General features: G+C 42.1%; 1 protein-coding gene across 2 annotated transcripts; it reads right to left on the reverse strand.

Moving 5' to 3' along the window:
* Positions 1-117: 117 nt before the first annotated feature.
* On the reverse strand, positions 118-27297 carry LOC132469478 (guanine nucleotide-binding protein subunit alpha-11). Of its 2 annotated transcripts, none has more exons than XM_060067472.1 (7): positions 25938-27297; positions 12989-13173; positions 12062-12216; positions 9798-9926; positions 7046-7175; positions 5466-5619; positions 118-5030 (listed from the first exon to the last, which is right to left on the reverse strand). In XM_060067472.1, the coding sequence occupies exons 1-7, from the start codon at positions 26071-26073 to the stop codon at positions 4840-4842; spliced, it is 1080 nt and encodes a 359-aa protein (XP_059923455.1). In that variant the 5' UTR covers positions 26074-27297; the 3' UTR covers positions 118-4839. The 2 variants fall into 2 exon arrangements, with proteins under 2 accessions (XP_059923455.1, XP_059923456.1); XM_060067473.1 differs by lacking the exon at positions 9798-9926 and adding an exon at positions 10507-10635.

Genomic DNA, 27297 nt, shown 5'->3' on the forward strand with positions numbered 1-27297 from the left:
TACTACTAACTTAATTAACTCCAAATTTCTTTCGTTAACATAGCAGCCATTTATCTAAGTAGCTTTCTTGAAAGAAAATGTAATTGTTGAAAGAACGCAATAATTTAAAGACACAAATACAGTATAGGAACAGGTTTTATTTCAATTTACTACAGATTTTTTTTTAAGGAGAAGGCTATATGAAATTCATTTCATGTTCAAATGAGATTTAGGCAACAGTGGTTGAAATGAAAGATACAAAAGAGAAATATGGAAACAAAAATACTGAAAATTAATTATCAGGGAACCACCCTACATCTCCCTCACCCTTGAAGTGGCAAACACATGCGGTTAAATATTTTTTCTCCTTTGAAAACAGCATTTGTCATGCTGTTTGAATATAGAATAAATCGTCCCACTTTCAATATTTCATTATATACTTAGTGTTTATTTGTTAAAAAAAAAATGGACCATGGATTTCGTAGATCCACCGATTCTTTTCACAACATTGGCACTTGGTAAGAGTCTGGCTCCACAAAGAAGGGAATCGGCACACTCATTATACATAATTTACATTTGGTTATACTAGAAAAAGAAAATCAAAGCAAAACAAAAAAAATACATTACTTTCAATTTATACACCACTACACAAATTTTTATTTTAGCCTCTTACCTTTAAAAATATATATATATTAAGTGGTCCTAAGACAAGTGTTGAGCTATTTTTTCAGCCTTACAAAAACAGGAAAACAAACAATGCAAGGTTAGCTTTTAATATAAGTGTCCACTCCTCTTTTCAGAATGAACAAGCATATGCAGTATCCATCACAAGTGTACAAACACACTTGCATGTGCGCACAGTCACACGCCTTTAGGGTCGACCAATGTGCTGAATGAACATGTAGGTTGCATGAATGCCGGCAGGCCCCTTGCAGCGTTGAGTTTTCAGTGCATCGACCCAAAATAGGAGAGAACTACACAGTCCAATCAAGGAAGAGTAAAAAAGGGTGGCAAACAGGTCACATGGCCAGAAGTCACTCTTACTCATTCCCTCACCTCAGCACCCACCCACCCGACGTAAAACAGCCACATAGTAGTACCTTCAATAGGCTTATGTGTTCAATAAATTGGACCAAAGCATAATACCAAGCGTAACTCAGAAAACTGCCTTCCCCCCATTCCAAAGGTGTATTAATGCAAACTGCAAGACCATAGTAATTACAGGCACCTGGTTCAATTTATTGACTTGGTAATATCTTATCTAGGATTGGTTGGCTTTATGTGGCACAATTGAATGAATTGGTCTGTCCTTCAAGTACAAAGCTCAAGCAATTTCAAAACTCCAAAAACAAGTATGTAATCAAAAGTGAAATTATTATATATATTCTTTTTTTTACAAAAAGGTGACCATGAACATCATTACATCATAGTGTATTCATCACACAACCTCTGGTATATGGGTTGTTGATGTAGTGTTGAGAGCCTTTCTCCTGAACCCTCTTGGCATAGTGAAAGGAAATAGGATCAAAGTCCACACATACGCTTTACAGTCAATCAAGTGGAAAGAAAAACAAAACAGATTCATTGATGCTTAGGCACAGTGATTTGACATTGCAATCACTGTGTTTAAACCACTATAAAGCCAATCGCTACACACTCCTTAATCCAACATGGTTCCTGGTACGAATAGTGTCTGTTCAATAGCAGTCGTCAACCTGAATGGCATCCAAGACAAATAAAATAATTTGGGTAATGAAGATATCACAACATAATCCAAGAGAAATAAGTTGCTTATTTAGCATGGGAAATCAGAATCCTTATTACCTTTCTTGGTTAAACAAAATGGTCATTTATTCTGCTTTAGACTGGATTAAAAAGAGGGGAATGAAGTGTTTCTTGATTCAAATGAACAATGGCTGACCTGCTGGGACCCATAACAAAAGAAAGCTGCAAAAGCTGTAAAAATGAATGTGACTTGAGCAGGAATAATTTATTCTAGCATTTAGATGGGTCAATGTACCACTGACAGCATGTGTTCAAACACAACCAACGTTTATTAATAGTCTTTTCTTATATTAAATAATAAATGCCACCAGAGCTCGGCTATTTTTGTAGCAGAATGTCTGCTTGCTTTAGGATATGCTCCTCCTCTTCCTCGTAATCACTTTGTTTCATGGCATAGGACACATCTGCAGGATGGGGAAGAGACTGGCTGAGAAAACTCGGGTACTGTGTCAAGCACCAGAGTTGAATCCTTTTACTAATACAAGCTGCCATACAAAAGCCCCACAACTGCAAATGTAAACTCTTTACATAAAAAAAAAAGAAGCAATTGCTATTTTCTTTTAAGATTATTGTGGCACTTCATTGAAGAAGGAAATAATACCTCCCTCCATCAAAAAGGATAAAGATTGCACAAATACTTAAAATATTCTGTATTTACTTTGGAGGGTTAGGGTTAGTGAGGGAGCAGGACCTATCCATATAGCTAAAAGTCAAGCCTTTGAATTGTATACACGGCACAAAATGTGTTAGAATACTTGCACTATTGCACTCCACCGGTAGGCAAATAATCACCTTTCTGCCAACTCAAAGTACTCTGTAAAAAACACATTGCTGTAAATCTTAAGATGTCACTTCTAGATAAAAAAAACACATGCAAATCTGCCTTGCTATCCTTTGGCAACACTCAAGTGGGATATGCACAATATATGGTGCTGGTCAGCAACCAAAGGCTATCTAAATGGATACTTTAACTGAGCCTGCAAATGATAATGTACACCAAAAGTACTTAAGTACCACTTCCACTGATCTGCCCAACACTGCCAACACAAGGGAAACTCAAACATGCCAAAAAGCAAGAGATCAAACCCGCCATCCCAACGGGTATCCGACGACATAATAAGAACCACATCGATCTGCATTTAAGAACTCATGTATGAAGCAAAAAAGTCTGGCATAAAGTGATAATGTGGGACGCTAGCCAAGCTGGCGAGATAGTATCCTCAATTCAATCCCGACTTTCTCAGACTGATCCAAACAGGCTGCTTAGACCGTAGAACCGTGACAGCCACTATTCCCTTGGTTCGGTCGAAGGGTGGCCATCAACGTTAACACTGGAACATTCCTTCCCGTGTTTACCAATAGGAGATGCCCGTCAGAAGGGGCCTCGAGAGCCTTCCACCAAATCCAACTCCCTGATTCGTTGCCGATTAGTCATTGCACAACATCCATCCTCTCGCCTTACTAGTAGTAGCCCTTGTGATGAAAACGTTATGCACTCACCTGAATTATATAAGACAAAAACAGCCACCTAGTGACATAATTGTCATCTTAATTAATCTGGTATAAAACAAGATATGGGATTATAAACAGAGATATAATCACAAATTACAAAAAAAATGTAAGCATCATAGAACAGCAAATATTGGACAACAGTTTTTTTTTTTGTTTGCTTTCATTTCACCGTTAGCGTAAAGCGCCAAGATAAAATAAAAAAACGGTTTTACCTTTGTCAAGCGTTTCAGCACAAATTTGCAACCACTTTATATACAAAGTATACTAAGAAAGATAGAGCACTTGTCCATAAAATTTTAGATTTCTTTTACAGCATTACAAAAAATCCTCCCCTATCTTAAACTGGAAATACGTGGAGCGGAAAGCAGGGAGAACTAGATCATCTCTTTATCAACGGGGATCGGAGATCTGGTCTGCAACTTTAAAAATACAGAATTATTGACTCTTGCTGTGTACAAAGCTCATCAGAAGGTTGGCCAAATAAACTCAATTGTAGAGGAAGTAAATTTTGTCAAACATGTGATTCAACCCACCACTCCTCTCCTTGTTTTCTTTACGTTACAATCAAACTATTGCACGGTTTCTTGTCTGGACACACACATAGTGTATAGGAAGGGCTTTTCTCTCACCCACTAAGGAACAGAATCAATCACAGTACTAATACAATTATGAATACAAAGAAATCTAAGAAAAGAAAAAACATCAACCATGGCGAGCACAAATGATGTTATGCAATTAGTAAACCTACATTGTTAAAGACGGAGCTGGGAAATTAATTAGTTTTGGGCTTTGAAAAAGGAAATCACTGAGCTCCTCTGCCATGATTCAGAACCCAATCAATTCAGGAATAATCTGGATACAGTCTGGATACGTCATCAGAATTTGCAGAATTAGTGTAAAAAAAGAAGAAATCATAATTTTATCTACATCAATTTGAAGGTTATCCCAGCAACAACCTAAACTCCTACAACCAGAAATATAAAGGATCTTCACCGCCACCAGTACCAATGCCAGAGAGAGAGCCTTGTGTGTGTTTTAACCAGAGGAGACAAAGCAGTAGGTGTCTTAGCCTACTACTGACCCATGAGTGGCACACCAAACACAGCCCGTACGATGGGAAGAGAGGGAGGAAAGAACCGGCTGTGAATGTACTTGAATGTTTTGTAGTATGGGGGGGGGGGGGGGGGGGGGGGGGTCACTTCATTATTAACGGTCAAACGAAAAATAATCAAAACGACCAAGAATCAAGGTGGTACAACATGTATGCAAGAGTGTGGATGAACAGAGTCCGTGACCCCAACATTAAGGCCCTGTGTGTGTGTGTGTGTGTGTGTGTGTGTGTGTGTGTGTGTGTGTGTGTGTGTGTGTGTGTGGTTGTGTTGTGTTTCCATGCTCGAGTGTGCATGAGGACGTTTATACAAGTGCATGAAGAGTGGGCGCTCTGCTTCTCCATCCATTTACCCTCTCTTTCCTCTCCATCTCCCTTTCTTAATCTGGCCACTCTGCTCTCTCTCTCTCTCTCTCCCTCCCTCTCCCCCTCCCCCTCCTCTCTCCCTCTCTCCCTCACACCAGGTTGTATTCTTTGAGGTTCAGCTGCAGGATGGTGTCCTTGACGGCGGCGAACACAAAGCGGATGTTCTCCGTGTCGGTGGCGCAGGTGAAGTGGGAGTAGATGATCTTGTCGCTGTCCGGGTTCAGGTCCACAAACATCTTCAGGATGAACTCCCGTCCTGCCTGGCCGTCCCGCTGGGGCCCTGGGGCACAAGTCAAGACATGTTCAGTATATGTGGTCCTCTTTTATATTGCACTGACAGCATACGGCCATCATTGCTCCAAGATTCGACAGAATCATTCAATGCAGAATCAATGTGTGCTCCTTCCGCCTGGTACTAGTGAAAGATATCGCTAGTGGTATTAAAGTAGTATTAAGAGATAAAAAGGCAACACATATTGCTTCAATCCTCAAAAGATAGGCCGTCTACGTTTCTTTTTATGTGGGTCAGTGGCTACATCGCATGCAACACTGTGCTGCAGTGCAGTAGTTCCACCACAAGGGGTCACACTTGCATCACCTTTTTATGAGAGTTTCTGCATGGATTTACTGCACAGTGAAGTGCGCTGCCTTACAACAAACTAGAAACGTCCGGTGTTGTTTTTAGTGAGTAGTATAGTCAAGTGTGTGCGGTTACCATCAAACTCGGGGAAGTAGTCTACGAGGTGAGAGTGCATGATTTTCTCCTCCAGCAGGTCTTTCTTGTTGAGGAAGAGGATGACAGAGGAGTTCTGGAACCAGGGATATGTGATGATGGTCCGGAAGAGAGCTTTGCTCTCCTCCATGCGGTTCTAACCAAGACAAAAAATAGACACGACAAACCACATTTGTTTAAAACCAGACACACAAACAAACACGACACAATAAGTGCTTTCTACTCGGTTTAAACATGCTGACATGCTTTAGCAATTGTGTTCAACGGTGAACGTGAGTAGTAAACTACTAAATGGTAGCAAAGGCATGTTCACTTGAGATGTGGTCAGTTTTGTTGTTGTTTTTGCGATGCACAGACCTGGTGGCTGTTTGCCGCCGAGGGGACTAGCTTCGAAGTTGAAAGAATTTGTACTTCTATAAAGTCGGAATTATTTCAACTTCTACCCGGCGTGTTGCATAACCTAGCTCGCCAACCACTAGAGGTTCAGTCCAGTCCAGGCAGACCGGTTCGGCGTGGGGCCAGAGTGTTTAGAGCCTGTGTGTTTATAAGTTGTCATACACGAGAATACAGCGCAAAACGAGTGGCCTGCGCGACCTAGAACCGTGTTTCAAAGTCAACGCACCTTAGGACATTCAAATTGTTAAGGCACATTTGGGCTCCTGAAGCAAGGGGTTGATATCTCAAGTGTGTAAAGAGTGTCTGGATTCAGGGGTGTATAAGAGTTGTGGTTTATTATTGTGAAACGACACATGTTAAGGCAGTGTGGAAAAAAAGGTGGATAAAAGGAATACATTTGATCCACTTCTGTGAATGACTTCACGTGAAGAGATTCCTGGGGGCCATGGTTGGCAGCTGGAGCTACTCAGAGACGCCAGGGGTCATATGACCTAGTCACAGAGAGGGTATGTGGCTGGTAGCACAGCACATACACAGGGTTATCCCATAAACCCTATTTCTATCTCTATAGTCATGGGAGGGGGGTATCAAGACTGCATAATATGGTTAGGGGAATTCAATTTGAATATCAGTGCATTGTTTTTATGATTACTTTTATTATCGACTTGAGAAATGAACTAGCATGGTAGAAAGTTAAGTTCCATTTGCATTTATTGGCCATTTCACTCAGGATCGTTATTCGAGGGTCCTGAGATATTAAATCCAATCCAACGTGTCACATTACTGTCATACCTCAGAACACAAAAGAAGGAAATCAGAGTTGGTATGTTGTTGATTCTGCAACCAATCATCAATGGATCATAAAATATATAAGAGCAGACATTAAAGCTCTTTCCACTTAAATATTTATCTTAAAAATATACATAGTAAATATTAGTATAGTAACATAGTATGGGACGATATGTTTCCACCATGAATTCAGAAACATACTAGCCATTAGCGTCCTGGTGGCCATCTTGGTTCTCTACACAAGTAGGGTGTTGGAACTGATGGTGGAGCGCATTACCCTGCTAATGTGTTTCTGAACCAAGAGGGACCAACAGGCTGGCCGCTCGGTGAATAAGGTCCATCAAGAACCAAATCCACTCAGTATTCCTTCCCCTCACCTCGTTGTCAGACTCCACCAAGACCTGGTCGTATTCGCTGAGCGCCACCAGGAACATGATGGAGGTGACGTTCTCAAAGCAGTGGATCCACTTCCTCCTCTCTGACCTCTGACCCCCCACGTCCACCATCCTGATTGGACCAAGACGGAAGGGCGGGATTAGAGTTCAGCCAGTGTTGGGGGGGGGGGGGGGGGGAGAGAGAGGGAGAGAGAAAAAGAAAGGCCACGCAGAATGGATGGTTCCAGAACAAATGATCCCATTGCGAAAGTACATATTTATATAAATTTGTACATTATTTATTTGTTTCACAAATCAACACATTATTATGCAATACAACAAATGGATCAAAAAGGGAACCAGCTGATTGGTTAAGCACAAGCCACCGGGCAGGATTGTCACCCGCATGCAAGACAAAAAGGTTCCAGGGGAGTTGGGTCTCCCTGGGTTACAGAAGAAGAGGGATCAGTGCAGAAAGCCATGGCACGCCACTTGACTGAAGATACAATTACACCGGTCATTTATTTCATACAAGTCATGCATTTGAAGTGCAGGTTGGGTCTACTTTCAGGCACAAGAGGAAATATCCCAACATTACCAAATGAACCGTGTCTGTGTCATGTAGCCGTTATGCACTGAACACCTCTGCCCAGAATGGGGGGCACGCAATGATGAGGACAGAGCAATGCAAATTGACCCAAAAATAAGTCAAATGAGCCATTGTATTGAGGCAAGTATTGGTGTATATGTTCTGTCTGTGCAAGTGTGTTTTTGAAGGTGTGTGTGGGTCTGTGCAAGTGTATGTATGTGTGCATGTGCGTGTGTGTGATGGCCTTCTCTCCATTCTCAATTAAGTGTTTGCAGGTGTGTGGCTTATAGAAAGCCAAGCGGTAACACATGGGTCATCTAGGTGCATCACTTTGGTCTCTTTTGAGAGGACCAATCAGATGCCGGTGAGACGACTAATGGAGGAACGGTTTGAGATTGTTTAGTAGGACGGAGAAGAAACAATTGAAAATGAGAACGGGTAAGACAATAGGAGCTAGCTCTTGAACTATGTCCATGCTGGCTTACTGGTTCGGAAGTTGAAGGTAAAATGAAAGTACAGGCAAAAAAAAAAAAAAGGACTGTGGGAAATAATCTGATAGTATTGCTTGTCGACTTTAAGATGATATGATATGCTTCCTCTTCAGACGGTGACTCAACTTTAGGTAATCAGCCAAGTCAAAGCTCAACAAAACCTGTCTCTAATCTAAATTACTTTAATTCGAGGCAATTAAGTCCTCGAATACATGATGAGATCACTTCCTAGTTGACGTTGTCTGCAGACCCCTAGTTAAAGCGGGAATGCTTCATCGTAAAAGGTGAGCTGGGCTGGCCAGGGAGTCTCTGGGCAGGTAGAGGTAGGGTGTTTAACCCACAGGGGGGGGGGGGCTCCAGGCCTCAGGCAGAGGCAGGGTGTTTAACACGTAGGGGGACTACAGGAATCGCAGCCCCGATAGCACCCTCTTTCCCTTCAAGCGAAGGATGAGTGTGATCTACTTATCCATGATAAGTGCCCCTGGGTTGGCCGGGTCCGGAGAAAGGACATTTTCTTAGACTTCAAAAGGAAATAAGAAGAACTAGAGGCTTGCCTAACAGACATATTTGCCTATGAAAGGCCCCTTTGTTGGGGCTGCTGCCCTGTCAACTGAATGGCTGATGCTCTGCCCCTCTCATTGCATGTAACTAGCACCGAAGTTACAGTTAATAAGCAGTGGCGGGGGGAAATTCCCCTGTTCAGTCTGAAGCCTTGGTACATTTAATTGCTAATTAATTCACCTTGGGGCTACAAGATGGTTTCCTTCTACAACACACACCACACATCCTCATGAAATAAATAAATGAATAAGAGCTGTGTAGAATACATTTCCTTTTCCAACGCGCATAATGCCAAAAGGGCATCTTTGTATTCCCCCCCCCCCCCCCCCCACCTCCCACCCCGAATGACAACTATTCCTGTCTTAATACAGATGTCCTCAGAGGACTCAATGATTCACCAGCAGCAGCAGCAGCTGAGCAGAGCTGGGTCCAGCTGATTGGCTAACAGCAGCAGTGGTCCTGGGAACCTCTTCAGCCCAGCACTCGCTGCCAGTGGAGTTATTTCTAGCGATGCCAAGCGTAGGAGTGGGGGCCTGACATGATGGCTTCCTATCGATTTGCACTCTTTTGTAATCATTCTCTGATCCTTTGCCGCGGTTCCTTTATTGTCTCTCCCTCGCCGCGAGGAGGAAAGGATTCTTTGAAAAAGCGTTAAAAATACATTCCCAGCGTCTCGCTATGCCAACTCAGGCCGACCACTCTTGCATGGTTTGAAACGCTAGCAAAGCACTGTTGTGTTCAATATCAGTACCGATGCTGCTGGGCAATGTTAACCACATTCAGTACCTTAGGTGGAAGAATGACGCCCAAGATGCTGTTACAGGTCATGTAAAAATGAGTTTGATCAACTCTTCCCCTTGAGGTGTATTGCCAGTTCAGCGTCATCGATATAATAATAAAAAAATCCATGGAGGCCAAGTTATCCATACTAAATAACAGAAAAAAGGACAGGAGGACTTGTATTTGAACAACACAAATGAAGGGATCATTTATGGCATGGGAGGGGAGGGTTAGGACGACTTACATAGAACACTGGCAGGTGTTACACAAGGTAGATCAATTGGGGAGTGGGGGTGGATGAAGGTTAGTCAAAGTATTGTAGTTCATCTTCTACCTGAATATGATGCTTTGCAAGTCGAAAGGGTACTCTATGATCCCAGTGGTTGGGATTCGAACCCTAAGAACGTCCTGTTGGGTGGGCAGATAAGACGGTTCTGCAATACGATCCAGATCACTTAGATAGCTAGAGAGATAGGAAGCACAAGAGAAGACGGGGGGGAGAGGGAGGGAGGGAGGGAGAGAGAAAGTAAAGCATGGCAGCAGAAATCCCCCTCTTCCCCAAGAGTCGATCCCCTCCCAAGAGGGAACCCACAAAGAGATGGAAGGTTTAAGGAACATTCCCTCATCACCCTCCTTCACCAGGAGCCGTTTCCTCTTGGCATCCCCCTTGACAGCCGCTTTTCAAGACTAGACGCAACCCCATTACATTTTCCAATTTAAAAAGCTCTTCAAATAAAATGGTGGTCTAAATTTGGAGGGGGTCAATTGACGGGGGGCCGCCGCTTGTATGCGACATCATTTGAAGACAATTTGGATATCATAGGTAAATATCCAAGCTGAGCTTAATGGTAACTGGCTCTTCTTAGGCCGTATGGGGGTTTCGTAAGTTCTTAAGCGGGTCACCGGGGATGACCTGAAGCTGCAGGTGGGCGGAGACAGCGGCCTCGACGGCTTCCCAGTGGCCGGCGGGCCGACGACCGCCGGCCGACCGGCCAGAACCAACCGGGGACGGCGGCGTCTGTAGCGGTCGGGGACACCAGTACCTGAAGATAATATTCTCCAGGTCAAACGGGTACTCAATGATCCCGGTGGTGGGGACTCGAACCCGGAGCACATCCTGCTGGGTGGGCACGTAACCGGGTGTGGCTATTCGGTCTAAGTCACTAAGGTAGCTGTGGAATGAAGCCGGTGGGATGAGAGACACACACACACACACACACACACACACACACACAACAGAGAGACAACCAGACAAATAGGCTAATGTACACACGGTCATAAGATACATGCGGACATGTTGTACTCGTGTGAGAAAATGTCACAAATTTAATTATTTTGCATACACACACACACACACAAAATACATACATTGCCATTTAATACACCTACAAACTGAGGTGAAAAACAAGCCCCAAGTTAACAAATGGAGTCGACCCTTTAACATGAACGATATTACCGTAATTAGTATGATTAGAGTTCATTTTTTAGTCAGCTACATTAGTCAGATTAATGTGAAAATGGAATTAGCCGCAATATTATTAGCAGTAGGTTAAAAGTGTCCATTTCCTCCTTTAGCCCATCTATCTACCCTTGTTCATTCTCCGTTGGCTGGTAGTAGTTAATCAACGAAACTATAAGGGTGAACCTCGACAGCATTTACAGAAAATAAATGTATTTGCAATAACATGTTTCATTTAGTTGAGGGTATTTTTACTCAACGTGCCAAGTTTCATTAATGAAAACAAAAGCCCTGGCCTCCACTGCACGCGTGATGCTTAACTCCTTTATCTATAAAACAGGGCAGTAGTTCCACATTCACCTTTACATACATTACATGTCCTGCCATTACATTTTGTACGTCCTGGCACTCAATTAACGCACTTAATGCATGTTGTACGTCCTTGCACTTAAAAATAGTAGTTAGCATTGTGTAGCCTCTTATCCTAGCTAGCTTTATTTTATACGGGGAAGGGGTTAACCTAACAATAGTTAGTGCTTGGCACTTGGTTCTATGAACATCCTTACTGTACCGACAGTGATATATTGTTTCTCTCCTGACAATTGTACTTATTGCAAGTTGCTTTGGTGTCTGCTAAATGCCCTAAATGTAAATGTAAATTACATTGGCATCAACATATCAAATCCTCATTCATTATTTAGCTTGGTCTAAATAAGAGATGCACAGCAAACCAATAGGCTATATTCAGTCACGTGTACACCAGCAGATATCTGCAAAATGTGTAATATCAGCAGAAGATGTGAAAATGTCCCATATTAATGGCAGTGTTTTTGGGGGCATTTCATAAAAATGACGAATCCAACATGTACGAAAACAGAATATATGAATTATGGTATCAGCCAAGACAGTATAAAGGGTGCTAACCTAAACCATGCTCTTAAAATGATCACAATAGGAGGTTCAGAAGGTTTGTATTTGGGAGTATTTGGGAGAAAAATATCTTTGTCTTTTTTGCACACATTAAGAATGATCTGCATGCATTAGAAACTTTCACAAGGGTCAAACTTCAATACCATGATGACGATTGTTTCTCCGATAGTACCAGAGCACGAGAAGCAGGCTATAGGTTGTACACCTACTATTTGGTGGAGTCAGAGAGCTGGTATTCCCTCCTGCGGTCGTAGGCTTCCTGGATGCCCTGGTCCGTCCAGAGCATCTTGATGGCGCTGATGTAGGGCTGCTCAAACGACGACACCTTCTCCACGTCCACCTCGCGCACCACCAGGGCGTTACTCTTGGGGAGAGGGAGGGTAGAGTGTTACTCTAGGGGGCGAGAGAGGGTAGGGAATTGCTCCGGGGATGAGAAAGAGAGGGCAGAGCATTACTCTGGGGGGGAGAGAGAGAGAGAGAGAGAGAGAGAGAGAGAGAGAGAGAGAGAGAGAGAGAGAGAGAGAGAGAGAGAGAGAGAGAGAGAGAGAGAGAGAGAGAGAGAGAGAGAGAGAGAGAGAGAGAGAGAGAGAGAGAGAGAGAGAGAGAGAGAGAGAGAGAGAGAGAGAGAGAGAGAGAGAGAGAGAGAGAGAGAGAGAGAGAGAGAGAGAGAGAGAGAGAGAGAGAGAGAGAGAGAGAGAGAGAGAGAGAGAGTAGTAGAGTATTACTCTGGGGGGAGAGAGAGAGAGTAGAGCGTTACTCTGGGGGAGAGAGAGGGCAGAAAGCGTTCAGCCTACAGACCAGAGGGGAAGAGATGGCGAGCGTAGGATGTGCTCACTCATGAGAGTGATAAGGCTACTGTCCAATAGTTGTCTGGTAGTAAAAATACACTTCAAAAAAGCCCCCCTGCCCTGTGGGATAATAATCGACCCTTAACAACAATTGGCATTGTTTTAAATCAGTAGGCATCAATGGAACAAAATAGTTTTTTGGTAAGAGTCTGCTAAACTAACAGGTCAATGTTTACTTCTGTACCTTCGATTTTCAGAATAAAGAGATTTCCCACATGAAGGGACGCAACACAAACTACAGGACGACAACATCTGCATGTAAAAGGTCATCCACCGGCAGCGGCCCACCTTGTTCTGCTCGTACGTGAACTGGATCTTGAGGTTCTCCGTGGCCCGGATCATGGCCTGCATGGAGGTGAAGATGTTCTGGTACACCAGCTTGGTGAAGCCCCTCTTGTCCTCGTCTGTGTAGCCCGTCCCATGGATGATCCTCATCTGTTTGATGAAGGTGCTCTTGCCGCTCTCGCCGGTACCTAGGCCGGAGAAAGCAGGGGAGGAGGGTGTAAGGTAGGGGTTAGCTGTAGAGCCAGACCGATACTGGACTTTAGGGGCAGATACCGATTCATCGCCCAATAATCCAAAACTAATAATCCAAAGCTAAAGGAGCTAATAACCTTCACAAAGAACCTGATGTAAAACTCTGTTGGGAGTGTTTATGCTGATGTGCTCATTTATTTTAAAGCATTTAGAGGTTCAACCAACACAAAGTACTTATTAAGGTAATTACATTTAACAGCATCTCTAAAGTTTTACTTCAGTGTGGGCTAACATACCCACTGATACCAATGAATATCTGTGATAGGAAACGCGGGTGATATGAATACAGACTTTTGAACAAAACAATACACTTCAGCATGAACAGCATAATCCAAACATACAAAATACTTTTGGGGAAAAGTGTATTGTATCATTTCAAGTATATTCAGTTGATGAACTCTGATGGTTCAAGAGTGTGGTGAAGTTGGGCTGGGCACTCTAGAGCTGAAGTCATGATTCTCTCTTCACAACAAACAAAACATTGTACAAAAAGAAAATGTCACCTAAACGTGAAGAACAATTACAGGCCTCTCTAAACACATGATATGTTTACCAGCGGTTCCCTAATCATCAAGGTATGTGGCCTGACATGCAAGCCCATTTCTATGACACAATGTTTATGTGGATGTGCTCATTTAAAGCATTTAGAGGTTCAACCAACACAGCAGAGGATTTATTAAGGTAACTACATTTATTAAATCGAGACTATCTCTGAAGTTTTTATATCAGTGTGTATAAACACACTGATATAAAAACTGTTTGTGTTTACCAGCGGTTCCCTAGTCATCAAGGCCTGTGGCCTGACATGCAAGCCCACCTCTATGTCACAAATGTGTATGGGGAGGACGGTAGCCTGCATTATGAATTATCCATGTACCGGTAGTCCTGTTTCACTGTTAATGACTTTACAGACTGTTAAGAAAAAAACCCGTTTAGCAAACCCCTATAGGTCCTCTTAGCCACAGCCAGTGCCCCAGGGGATTCACCTCCTCTGCGGACTCTGCATCTTTATATGGACATATTCTGTTGGCACTCTACTTATCCGAGCTTTGGGGGGAATCAGTGTCTGGCTTTTAGTAACTGACTATGATGAACAACGACAGAGGAAGTCAAGAGGCCCACCGACATGATTGAGTTACAAAATCTAACCAAACCTAGGCAATCTCGTCTCTAAACTCTCTGTGCAACGCTGTGTACTTCTGGCTGCGCTGAGCTCTGCCGTCCTCTTTTAGCACACTTGCATTTTCTTTCTCGACAGGCTGGCCTCTACCCCAGCCCGTACACTCATTTTTTTTGTTGTTGTTGCCACATTTCAAATGGAGACCGCACAACTGTGTTTTTCTTCTCTGGATTTTCCTAGCCTTCCCTTCTCCTCCTCCTCCTCCTCCTCCTCGTCTCCGTTCTACTTTTCTCAATGTCCCCCATGCCTTCCATTGCGCCTCTCATCCATCCTCCACCTCCAAAGGGTCACATACCCCCCTTTATACAAGCCTCTGTCATTTGACAGAGTTAAACCCTTTTGCATTACTCCTGATATGCCAGTGCCTGATTCAGTTCCATCACTCAAAGATTATACAGATTTGGTACAAGATCATGAAAAAACACCAAAACTACTCCTCCAAGACAGGGAGCCACATTCAAACTAGTTCATCACTCGAAGATTAATATGCCCATAAAGAGATGTGCAGAAATATTTGCAGATTTGTTGACATGTCACTGATGCGTTGCAACAGAAAGGCTCGCACGCCAGCCTTTCCATAATGAACACCAACTCACTTGCGAGAGACTTGATCCATGCACCTCGTTTGAGGCTGTGCACTGAAAGTAAGTGCTGTCAAATGCAGACATCTTTGTTTTTCTCTTTAATTAACCGTGGAATAGCACCACATATGCTCCAACCCTACCCTCCCTGATTCGTTTCGTTTGGCCGGCCAATGCCTGCCTCTGCGTTTGCCCTGCTGCCCCGACACACACACATGCTAGCTAGGCAGGGCCAGACCAGGCCAGACAAAGGGTGCCACAAAATAGGCCAATTGCGTAACCACTGTTTTCATAGTGTCTACTGTGCAAGCTGTTCTTGCTCCTGCTGAAGCAGCCGAGACCTAATGCCAGGCAGCGATATACCCTGCTCTTATAGCATAGCTAGCAACAGTGTGCTAGTTGTGCTACGGCCAACAGTGCGCTAGGTTTGTGCTCGTTAGGCTATGGCTAGCACAGTGAGCTCAGTGTGCTATTGCTATTTCTGAGTCGATTGTTATGAGTTGGACTCCAAATAGACTCAAGCATGCAGCAAGAACTTAAAAAATTGGGAACACTTTTAGTACTTAAGGTTAGTGACAGAGATAGATAATACAGATGAGGTAAAATTGAACAGTGGAAAGAAGCTCTTTTTTATTTTAAAGCAGAGTAGCTGCCCGAACAAGGTTGATTTGGGATTTTGTCATTAGCATGCAGTGCCCATCTGAGCATGTGAAGGAATACCATATCCGGGTGTGTGTGTGTTCGGATAACGGCTGAACCCATGGTGCATCCGTACTCTTCCAACACTATGAATTAATAAGAGCCATACTCCGATAGACCCGGGTTTGCCAAGTTAACGACAAAAAGGTCTTGTAAAGAAGAAGCTAAGTGAACTGCAGCGAGGCCTCCACTATAGATGACCTACATCTAATAAGATGTAGACAAGGCCTACACTGTGTGTACACATGCCCAGAGGAAATCACTGGACTAACCAAGTCATACGCAATCAATAGTGCCATGTGCCAATGAATACACACACACACACACACACACACACACACACACACACACACACACACACACACACACACACACACACACACACACACACACACACACACACACACACACACACACACACACACACACACACACACACACACACACACAGCCTAATTCAACAGATCCCATTGTTCACATGCTGAACCCGGTAGAAATATTTCTCAAGGATATGCTACTGTACAACGACTGTTGCTACTCCTGAGGCCAAGTTCTAGTTCCCATGGCAACCACTGTATTGTACTCACAGATCCATGAAGGAAATCACCAGTCGAGAGGATAGGCATATATGGCTAAGCCACTGCACATCCGCTTAGCAGAGTAAACTGAACTACTTAATAGAGATTGTTATACCATTATAAAACATCTCTGGATGTCTCGGGCGGTCATCTTTGTCAATGAAAAAATAGTCATGCGGTACATTCTATTTCAATGGCAGACCAGCCAACATGATTGGAATGGGTCACTGTCCACGGGTCATAATGGCAATGATTCAAAGGAACAATTATTTAAATAAACACAAAAAGAAATCCATTTTAGTCAATATTATTACCGCAACCATGCACGTCAACTGAAACACAACCATTAAACTCGGTCCTTTCCATGCTCGAAAAACCCAGAGCCGAGCTGAATGTGTGGGATAACCATTAACTCACAAATGACCAAACAGATAAAGAAACGGGTCAATTTCACTCTGTTCCAATTTAACCGCAGGCTGCATGAGGCTTTTTCCTTCTCCAGATCACATGGGCGCTACTATAACAACTTTCCTTTGCACAGAGACGAAGGGGGCTGGGGGGGGGGGGGGGGGGGGGGGAGAGACGTGGAAAGAAAAAAGGAGTTTAAAAAAAATGGAAGGAGGAGATGCAAGTGTGACAAATTGGAATAGAAAGGCCCCCTGTGTAAACGATTTTTTTACATCCCCCCTGATCGAAGCTAGGAGGAAGTTACAGCCCGCCTCAGCAAAATCTGACCTTACACACACCCTGCAATTTGACTGTGCAAGGAGGACTAAAGTAAGGACTGGCTGGCGTTGCGAGTGCACATTGGTCACGCACATTTTATGATTTAAGGAGTTTTGAAGGGGTTTTCCTGGGCTGAATCTAGGTTCATCCTGACTAATTGTCCATGTAGGCGTTGAGAGGCACCGCCATTTCCTATCAAACCACAGGGAATTTGGTATCATAACTAACGTGTTAGATCAAACTCTGAGTCCATAATATTAAACAAACCGTCAAGACATTACAGTTTCACTTTTTTTCATAACTGCACAAGAATTTCACTGTAAATAGTTACTTCATAAAATGGTCTCATTTGATTGTATCCATTTTACTATTGCATTTCTCTTGTATTACATGAGCTTTAGATAAAATTTGCTTTAAAAACATTAAAAAAACTTTAATATTAAAAACAGACAAAAGTCAGAAAGAAAGGTTAATTATGGGGTAACGGTAATTGTGGCTGATGGAGTCATCCAAGAAACCCTGCTTAATGTATTGATGAAAATAAAATAGCGTCCAACATCTGAAACTTAGGAGATAAGTATACATTTCTTAACCTAAAAATTTTATTAAAAAAAGGGTTATAGAGACATATACTGGGAGATAAATATACTTCAATAAGATGGAATGAGAACAAATTCTCTTAGAAATAAACCAAAAGGGACACTGCCTCCCATATGGGTGCCAAGAAACATCTTTGCTCGAGGACTCATTGTTCTGCTATGCCGACAACCAGGTCAGTTGGCCCCTGTTTCTCTTGCTTCATCCACTGAAAACACAACTAATATGAACAGCGTTGGACGGACAGGAAAAGCCGTCCGTCATAATCATGAAGGGGAGGGAGCGGAGAGGAAAGAGGACGAGGATCTGTGAGTCCTCCTGTGTCCTGTTCCCTTCCCTGTGTGTGCTCAGATATGTGATCTCTGAATAAGCGCAATGAGTGAGTGGGCCGCAAGGAAACATATTGCACTATCAACACTGACAGTAGCCAGAGAGAGAGAGACAGTGAGAGACAGAGAAAGAGAGGGGGGGAAGCAAAGTATACAATTTACATTCTATTTCAGTTTTAAGGACATTCCCGTCATTAGTTCCCTCCTAAAAAAGGACTTCATGATGATCATTCATTTTGCCTATTTCAGATTCAATCTCCCCAGTATTCTTTCCATTTCTCAATCCAGCCGTGCAATTCATTCAATTCCTCTAAAAGGTATAATCCAACCGTTGATCTCCACCCTCTCTTCCCGTATCATCACCACAGCACAAGCATGCCTTTTGTGTACAAGATGACTACCACATGGTCAACGGCAGCAACAACCGCACGCCACGACAACTCCGCCATACAAGACCATGAATATCGCTCTACGAAATGGCAGACCTTCTGGCACACCACTCTCACAACCAACTTAGAAGTTTTCCACAATTAAAGCCAATGAGAAGTACCAAAAACCCTTTCGCCACCTTCACAGAGCAGAGAAATGAACCCAAAATACTGGCGTGTTTCTCACTAAGTGCATGATTGGTCAATGAGCATCCATGTAAAGAAATGCATCTGGTGTTCATTTATTTGTACCAGGCAACCCAGACCTAGGTATAAATATTCGTTCAGACAGACACGAAACGGCTTTGGCCTTACCAAGGCAGTACATGGTTGGATCGGGGCGTATTTAAGGATGAATTTGTATGTCTATAAGGTCTAATGGGAATGGGAGCAGTGTGGGGAAGGTATAGTTGCTGATTGCCTGCTTGCCACAAAGCTACCGAAACTGGGTGTGTCAACATCACTATTTGACAAACAGCAGTGCCTCACAGACTAACACAGCACACGACTACACACACCTACCGGGCTTATTTGCCTCCCTCCAGCAGTCAAACTCACCAGATCCACAGGAGTAGCCTTTACTCTTTTTAAAGATAAGACAAAATATGCTACATTAAAAAGTAAAAGTCTGGATGTGCTAGCTGCAATGTAAATGTACAAGCAACGTTTGCCCAAAGAGGTGGAAAACAATATCAAAATAGGTTCTTAAAACACAACAACAGCAACACAAGAGGACATCGCTAAGCATTATGATTTTGAAAATCGTTTATTATCTCTCAGGTGTGAAAATGAAAAGCAGCTTATGTGCAATATTTTAAACTAAACATCCCCCCTCGTTTGTTCATTCACATCAACATGTCTACTGGGAGTCCTGATTCTCGTGTTCAGGCCTGAATTAACCTGCCACTGGGCCCCTGGGGAGGTTTCGTAGGCCCCCTGCCCTGAGAAGGGATCTTACATTGAATTGAAGATGTGTCAATTATTTTCCGACATTTTGCCGTTGTGGCGTCAAGTGGCCACTGGGCCCAGCTACCACTAGTGACCCTCTATTTTTCTCGGCTCATGATAGGCCTCTGATCTTTGCAAGCCCCGAACAAAAAGAAAAAAATCACATTGTCTTGGGCCTACACCGATCGGGGGGCCTATCATGAGCCAGTATTAAAAAAAAAAATGAAAATACAATTATTATTCTAGCTCATGATGGGCCCCCTGATCGTCATAGGCCCTGGGGCTTCTGCCCAGGTAAGCCCGTGCATTATGGCGGCCTTAGTCGTGTTGTAAGATAATATACATTCAACGATCATACAGAGAGCAAAAGTCATGTGACAGTGTGCTGCTGCTGCTGGGTGGATTGTGTGACTTTCATTCTGGTTAGTCATAATCAGTAGTCCCAGGTCACGTCGCCGGTCAGTGTTAAGAAACAGTTGGTAACAAAATTAGGATCCTTTAGAAAAGAGGCCTGTAGTCTGTGCTTTAAAATCGAAATATTGAAATTTGAATGAAGGTACACAAGATCATACGAACAGCGATAATTAAATGAACTTGATTCATTTACTGCAAAAATATTAAAAGAAAGAACAATTATATTTTTGTTATTATACGATACATTAAGTGACAATTATTGTTATTATTAATGATGAACAAGTAGAAGTAGGCTAGCACTTTTTCAAGTAGACTTCTCAATTAAAGCATTCAATACATCCAAACCAAAGGGTTAGGCTAAAAAAACTTTTTTTAAACGTCAGCAGCAACAAGGGAATCTTTTCTATGGATCCAAGGTATTTTTGGGCGAAGCAATCCCAACGGACTTGCTGAAGGGTACTTCCCAATGCACTGCACATTGAAAAAAATCTTTACTTCAGAGCACTTTGCCAACCTCGGCAAACACTTGTGTACAAACCAGGGGGTCAACCATCTGATCGCCGCAGATGCTGCTTTTACACATCTTTTGACATTCACGTGTGGGCTGTTTATGCAGACCAAAAACAAACACAGACAAGGATAACAGTACTGTAACAATTCCTGTTGCCGTGGCAGCAGTCGACAGGGACCCAAATAAACACAGCCAGTCCTTGGCTTACTGTAGCTTAAAAACCCATGATATGATGGGCGGAGGTAGCCTTTATGCAATACAGACCTTTGGGTTTTCCAAGAGACCACGCAACAAAGAAACTCAAGTGTTGGACGTGTTGAAGAATTAAATGTGCAGACAGTGGAAATGTACTGTATTTCTTCTGCTTAAAACTAGTTGTTGCGAGGTCCAGATGAAACGGTTTGCTGAGATCTAGTTCATGAATCTACTCAGAGGCTTAGTGTGGTTGGCAGAGGAGCAAACAAATTAATCTACCATAAAGCAAATGCTGATTGGTGGAGATAATAATCAAGAAATCAAATGCTCAGACAAACACTCATCTGACTTGTTCTGAATACTCCACCATTGGGGACACCTTGGAAATCTTTTTAAAGTAATTCCAAGTGTATTCCCCTCACATGAACTGGAGCTGGGCTACCGTCAATGTAAGCAGCTAACGCAAACCCATCGAGCTCCCCTCCTGGATGCACAGTGATGACTTTACATTAAACAGCTCGTCCTATTTACAGACATTTCAAGGCAAACAACGCAAACAAGAAGAACCTTAATATGATCAGCACACAATGATGATCATTAGAAAGGTCCAATAAATCAAACAAATACCAAAAACAAACACAATTTATATTAACACGTTAATTTGGCTTCTAGAGCTTGGATTGTTATGTGTGCATTAGGCCTGGGTAAAAAAATCGATTTAATCGATTTCGGATCGATTTCGTTTAAATTTCACGCTATCGATTCACAGGGCATGAGATCGATTATTTTTTTTTTTTTTTTTTTTTTGTAAATATGTTGAAAAAATATGAATTTAAGGAGTTTTATAATACTTGAATATTTTATCTTAAATGGTATAATCTTTACAATGGTTATATTTATATCTTTTAGGAAGATGGAGGCAGTTTTGTTTATAGTTGCCTGGATTGTCATTAATGTAGCCTACAAAATAAAAACATGTCTTTTGCAGTGTGTTGCATGGAGATAATTTCATTAATATATTGAATTAGGCAGGCCATCACGTTGAATAGAATGTAAAATCTTGCTAAGGATGTTAATTAACAGTCGCAACTACAAGATTTTAGTCACAATTAATGATTTTAGTGATGAATTAATGATGATAGCCTATAAATAATATTTCCTTACAACTTAAGAAAATTATCATTCAATCTAGGAGCAGATGGAACCGATTCGGATTGAATCGAATCGAATCGAATCGTGATTAATCGATTTAAAGCCTTCAGAATCGAAATCGAATCGATTCAGGAACTTGGCCGTGATACCCAGCCCTAGTGTGCATATAACTTGAAGACGGGCTTGTCCGTTTGTCTTACACTCAAAAGGATGACAAATATTTGTAGTGTATTGCAATTTAAGAGGTTTAAAATCCATGCACAACGTGGCGTTGTCATACCATTTCAGCGTCGGAATACCATATTTGTGAATACACAAAATATATACATGGGATTTTAGTAACTGAGACAAAATAGCAGATTACTATGTTGCAGATCATGGAGGACGTTCGAAATGGTGCCACAAGTTTTAATTATTTTTGTTAAATTTGCTGAAAGGATCATTTAGTATTCAGGTACACAGGCCTACAGCATAAACACCATGCCAGCCTAGTAGTTAGTTAAAGTACAGTTAACAAAATAAATAGTTTTGTTATTTTTTAAATCATTCATTAATGGTTTAATGAATGAACAATTGTCAATGGTTTGTAGATTTGTAGGCAAACAATACCCTTGAGACATTAAGCATTAATGAATGGTGATGATGTTCCTGCTCCGAAGAATATAACTTGCTTTGTTGAGTCATAACTTGGCGCCGAGAAAACAAAAGTCAACATCATGTGACATGTGCTGTATGCACTGGCACATGTTCTGCAGGTTTACATAGCATTGACTTAGCCAAACGATATCTGTCAACATGGACATAAGGAAGAAGTCTGTGTTACCAGAAAGGTTTCCACTAACACTGTCAATATTCAACAAGATGTGACACACACACACACACACACACACACACACACACACACACACACACACACACACAGACAGACAGACAGACAGACAGACAGACAGACAGACAGACAGACAGACAGACAGACAGACAGACAGACAGACAGACAGACAGACAGACAGACAGACAGACAGAGAGAGAGAGAGAGAGAGAGAGAGAGAGAGAGAGAGAGAGAGAGAGAGAGAGAGAGAGAGAGAGAGAGAGATTTTATACAATGTGGTCAAATTCAGTAAACTCAAAATCCAAACTAAATGCGTGCTAACACACATGCATGCACAGACAGAGCTTTATATGCCAAAAGTGTGTATGATATATATCAGAGTGAAAGACAAAGATAGACAAAGATGCATAATATACAGTTATTCCACCAAGCCGATGACACGTGTACTTTCAACCGAGGAATGTCCAGCACAGAGGCCAGGGTTGTTACTGTGGATCCCCCAGTGGCTGTTCTCATTTAATTACTTGTGACTTTAATTAGCTAAACAGAGCAGCCGGCACAATGCTCTTCCTATGCAAGCTCTTCCCAGAGTCTTCCACTTAAAAGGTTCAGACAATGCTATTACTGCAACAACTGTCTCGCCATCTGTTTAAATTCTGAGAACTGTTGGGGGCAATAAAATGTATCAATAGAAGCAAATGTCTGAGTTGGTGACAAGAAGCGGCGGCAAATGTCTTCACGTTAGCTACGAGACGTTAGCATGCTACCGAACACAACTCTGTCTCTTCCAAATTAAAAAAAATAGAAAATGCTAATCCAGAGAATAAAATGGATGCTCTTTACCCAGCACTCTCCAGGCAGTGTGGAAATCGAATCCTGAAATGTGTAGGCTTCTGCCTCAGCACTACAACAGAGAGGTCAGCCACACTTGCCTCTATGCACGACGGCAATGCAACACACACCTGTTACAGTCCTCAAAGACGGCATGCAGAGCTCCGTTCACACAAAGCACCACCCTTACATCACAGTTACACCAACCCTTTACATTATAACTGCTGCTGAACTGACATAACTATAGGCTGTCAGTCTTGCAAACAGCAGGATTTCCGAGCCACTGCAAAATTACATCAGAGGCATAACTTTATTAGTAATGAAAACTGTGAGCAATGCCACTCCCCCCTTATCGCTAAGGCTTTTGCAAAAAGCGTAGAATTTTCAAACCCACCAGTCAATGTAAACAACTTGATCACCAACAACAATGCAATGACAGGCTACACTACACTACACGTCTATAAAACATTAAGAATGCTCTATAAATCTCTTCCAAAGGATGAGAGACAACTAAACCACAGTAAAACTTCAACTAGCTTTCGGCACAGCTTAGATCTTTTATTCACCTTTTCTTTTGTCAAATAAAGTGACATCAGGTTGCCCTACACCTTTGTAAACAAATTAGCCTTCTCCCATTTAGTTTGGCTATTTCCATCAAACAGGGTAATTACGGGGAGAAAAGAGTAGTCTTCCAAAACAATCTCTTTCAATTTGCTCTCAGTGAGTCATCAGCCCACAATCTCATTATCTGCAACGAGAAAAGCAGCACTATAATATATATATATTTTTTTTTTTTGTCCTTGCTGCCACATTTATAGTTCCTAATCAGCGTTGAACATTGTGGTGGCCAACAACACACCAAACAGATGCTTGGTTTTGCATCATCAATGCCAAAATAGGCGAGCGCAGCCAATAGATCTGAGACATCAAACTCTGAACACGGAATGTAGTTTGTTCTCTTCACTCTGTATCCATTAGACATTTAGCAGTTGTACTTTGCTACAAAATGGCAACCGGTGGATGGCAAAAGAAATGTCCCTGAATCTAAAAGAAGGACTGCCCATCTAGTGTTTCACAATAAGGTTCATAGGTACTGTAGTAACTTTAATGTCGGACAGGTTTACTACAGTGGACTAGTACAAAATGGTCCACAAGAAGTTATAGGCTAAATAATTCAAGAATATAAATGAATTAACATAATTGCTACCTGCAGCCTGTTAAATGTAGCAGATAGTTTCAAATCCTTTATGATTACAGATTCATTCAATTCATATGAATGACCAACGCTCATGAATGTGGCATCATACAACATGGTAATTGGACAGCAAACAGTTATTTTGGTCTATGCATCTCTAATAAGGACTTATGGTTACAATAAAGTTAAGCAATATAATATACTGAGCTCTAACGAGAAGTTAGAGCTGAGTAAAAGACAACCACAATCAGGTTGTTGCAATTATATCAAAATAATTCAGGAGGAGTTCTCAGATTTTTCCTTTTGTACAATAACAGAATAATTAAGTTACAATGAAATATTACAAAATCATCCTACACTCCACTTAGTTTGTTTAACCTTTAAATTCTGTACATTGGCCCCGCAGGTTATTTCTTTGAGGCAAAAATGTCCCTGCGATCATATGGCCTAGCTTCTGGAAACCATTTTCCACCAACATTTCCCATGAAAGACACTGATGATATTCCCCTCTTCGCTGGAGGAATTAATTTAAAGAAGCTATGAAACAACAGTTTCAATGCTGACACAATTGGCTGCATGCTAGGGAATGATAGACAGACTGAGACATACCAAGAGTGACACATGGTCTGAATAAATAGACAGTAACTCAGTCAGGGAAACGGTTAACAGTTTAGGCTATACAATACATTATGGTGTTTGAGGACACACCTGAATGTATCCCAACCCTTTTACTTAATAGATTAGTGAAATGATATTGAAACACTGATGTATGGTTAAATAGTTAGATATCATTCCCCAAGGCTTGAGAAGGCAGACATTTGTGAGGGGCTGTCAAGACTACTCCAAAGTCATGGCCATTATACAACTAACATCACAGGCCATAAGAACAAATTGGATAACATTATAATTGGATATTGTTCATCACTACACGTATAGCCTAACATACATACATACATACATACATACATACATACATACATACATAAAGTTGATTGTTTTTCACTTTGCTAAACAATGACATCTGATATCATTGCGATGTTGTGTACATTATGTCATTTGTGTGTGCCCTAATCGAGTCTTGATTTAGGCCTAGGTAGATTAGATACTCTAATTGAATTGACAAATTCTATGATATACCACTATGGGATCTTTAAGATTCACATCCGGTTAAAAATAATTCCACATGCATGCCACTGGTGAATGTATCATTTACAGCTTAACTATTTTATAACCCTCAATCATTGTTAAATATAACTGAAATATTTTACAAACCACAGTCTCCCACTCAACTGGAACTGGTTTGCCTATCACGGGGTTTATGTAAATGGAGCAGTGGTTAGAGGGCTACAACAATAGTTAACGTTTTGCATACAAAATAATCCAAATAATGTTACTACTTTGAATAACTGAGACGGCATCAGACTTGGTGTGAGTGAATGTTGGATGAGAGAAAACACAACGCGACATTGCTAGCACCATTGTGAGAGAGATCTGAATGAATGCATACCCAGCAATAGAAGTTTCAGCTCCCTCCTCGCATCTCTCTTGTCTCGTCGGAGCTGCTTGTCGATCTCCTGGTTAATTCGCTTGGACTCCTTCGCCTCTTCACTCAGGCAACAAGCCATCGTGGATTCTAAAGTCATCACCGCATCAATAATGAAAATCCCGTTTTACATGGAGTCGCCGAGCTGTAGTCAACAAACTACAACCTCAAGAAAAACTATAGATTGGACAGCCAGGGCAATGGAGCTAACGTTTGTAAGTGAATCCTTGTCGATATATGTTCCTAAAAAGCCCTGCAGCAAACGTCCTTGCTTTAATATAGCAAAGTGTGGCCTTGTTACTGGTGGGCCGTGCAGCTGTCAAATATTGACAGTTTCTTCCAAGTTTCAAGTCACTGTACGTAGGGCTAAAGTGAGTGTCAGAAATGGGATCTCTGCACGTCCGCAAACAATGAGCTATCAATCAACACCCTTGCAGACAGATGATTCTGATGAATCTATAAAATAACTGTCAATAGGTTAAATTAGTTAGAGTATACCGGAGGAGCTAACGTTATAACCCGCACTAAACAACCGTCGCCAGTCACGTTAATCCAATGCTAGTCGTGTTTTGCTTATGGGAATAACTCCAAACGCTTCAGCTAATTGTCAGTTTAACATCACCAGTGGACGTTATTAAAGCATCTCAAAATAACCACACAGATAGCCACAATCTAAAAACCTCGGAACCAGAGACACGTTTAGCTCTTCCAGGACTTCCACATTAGTACAAGTCTGCTGTTTGCTGTCCAGAAGAAAAGCCTAGCCGCCCCAAAGCAAAGAGCATACGCCTGTCACACTGCCCATCTGCTATAGCTAAATATAAACACACAATGTAGCCCACCGCCACTACCACCACTCGACGAATATATATAAATATATATATATAGCTTACGCTCAGCAATGAATCTCTACATTTGAGTTCAGCTCAGCTTGTCCTGGTGAGATCTACTTGACAAGGAGAACACTACCAAACGAGCAGGGTTAGCTCACTAGGTTAGCTCGCTGCTAACGTAGCGTTGGATCAGCTAGTCATAGTTGATGCTGTAACGTTAGGTATATGGCTAAAAAAACATGGTCTTGACTATCCAAAACGTCCTCCCGCCTCGGTGAAATGTGCGAAACAGCCAAAATCTTCCCGAATGGTCCTCTAATTTCCGTGCATTGTATCGTTCCTGCTATCTTTTTCCTGGTGATGATCGCACGTCACCCACTCTCCAGCACCCCGGTAAAAGAAACGCTAGGCTTAGAGAGGATCCGGACTTTAGCGTTATCCTGGTCGATATCAATGCAATTTCCGGTCTCTTACTTCCAAAGAACTGTGCA

This window comes from Gadus macrocephalus, chromosome 12 (genome assembly GCF_031168955.1).
Source record: "Gadus macrocephalus chromosome 12, ASM3116895v1".
NCBI classification, from domain to species: Eukaryota; Metazoa; Chordata; class Actinopteri; order Gadiformes; family Gadidae; genus Gadus; species Gadus macrocephalus.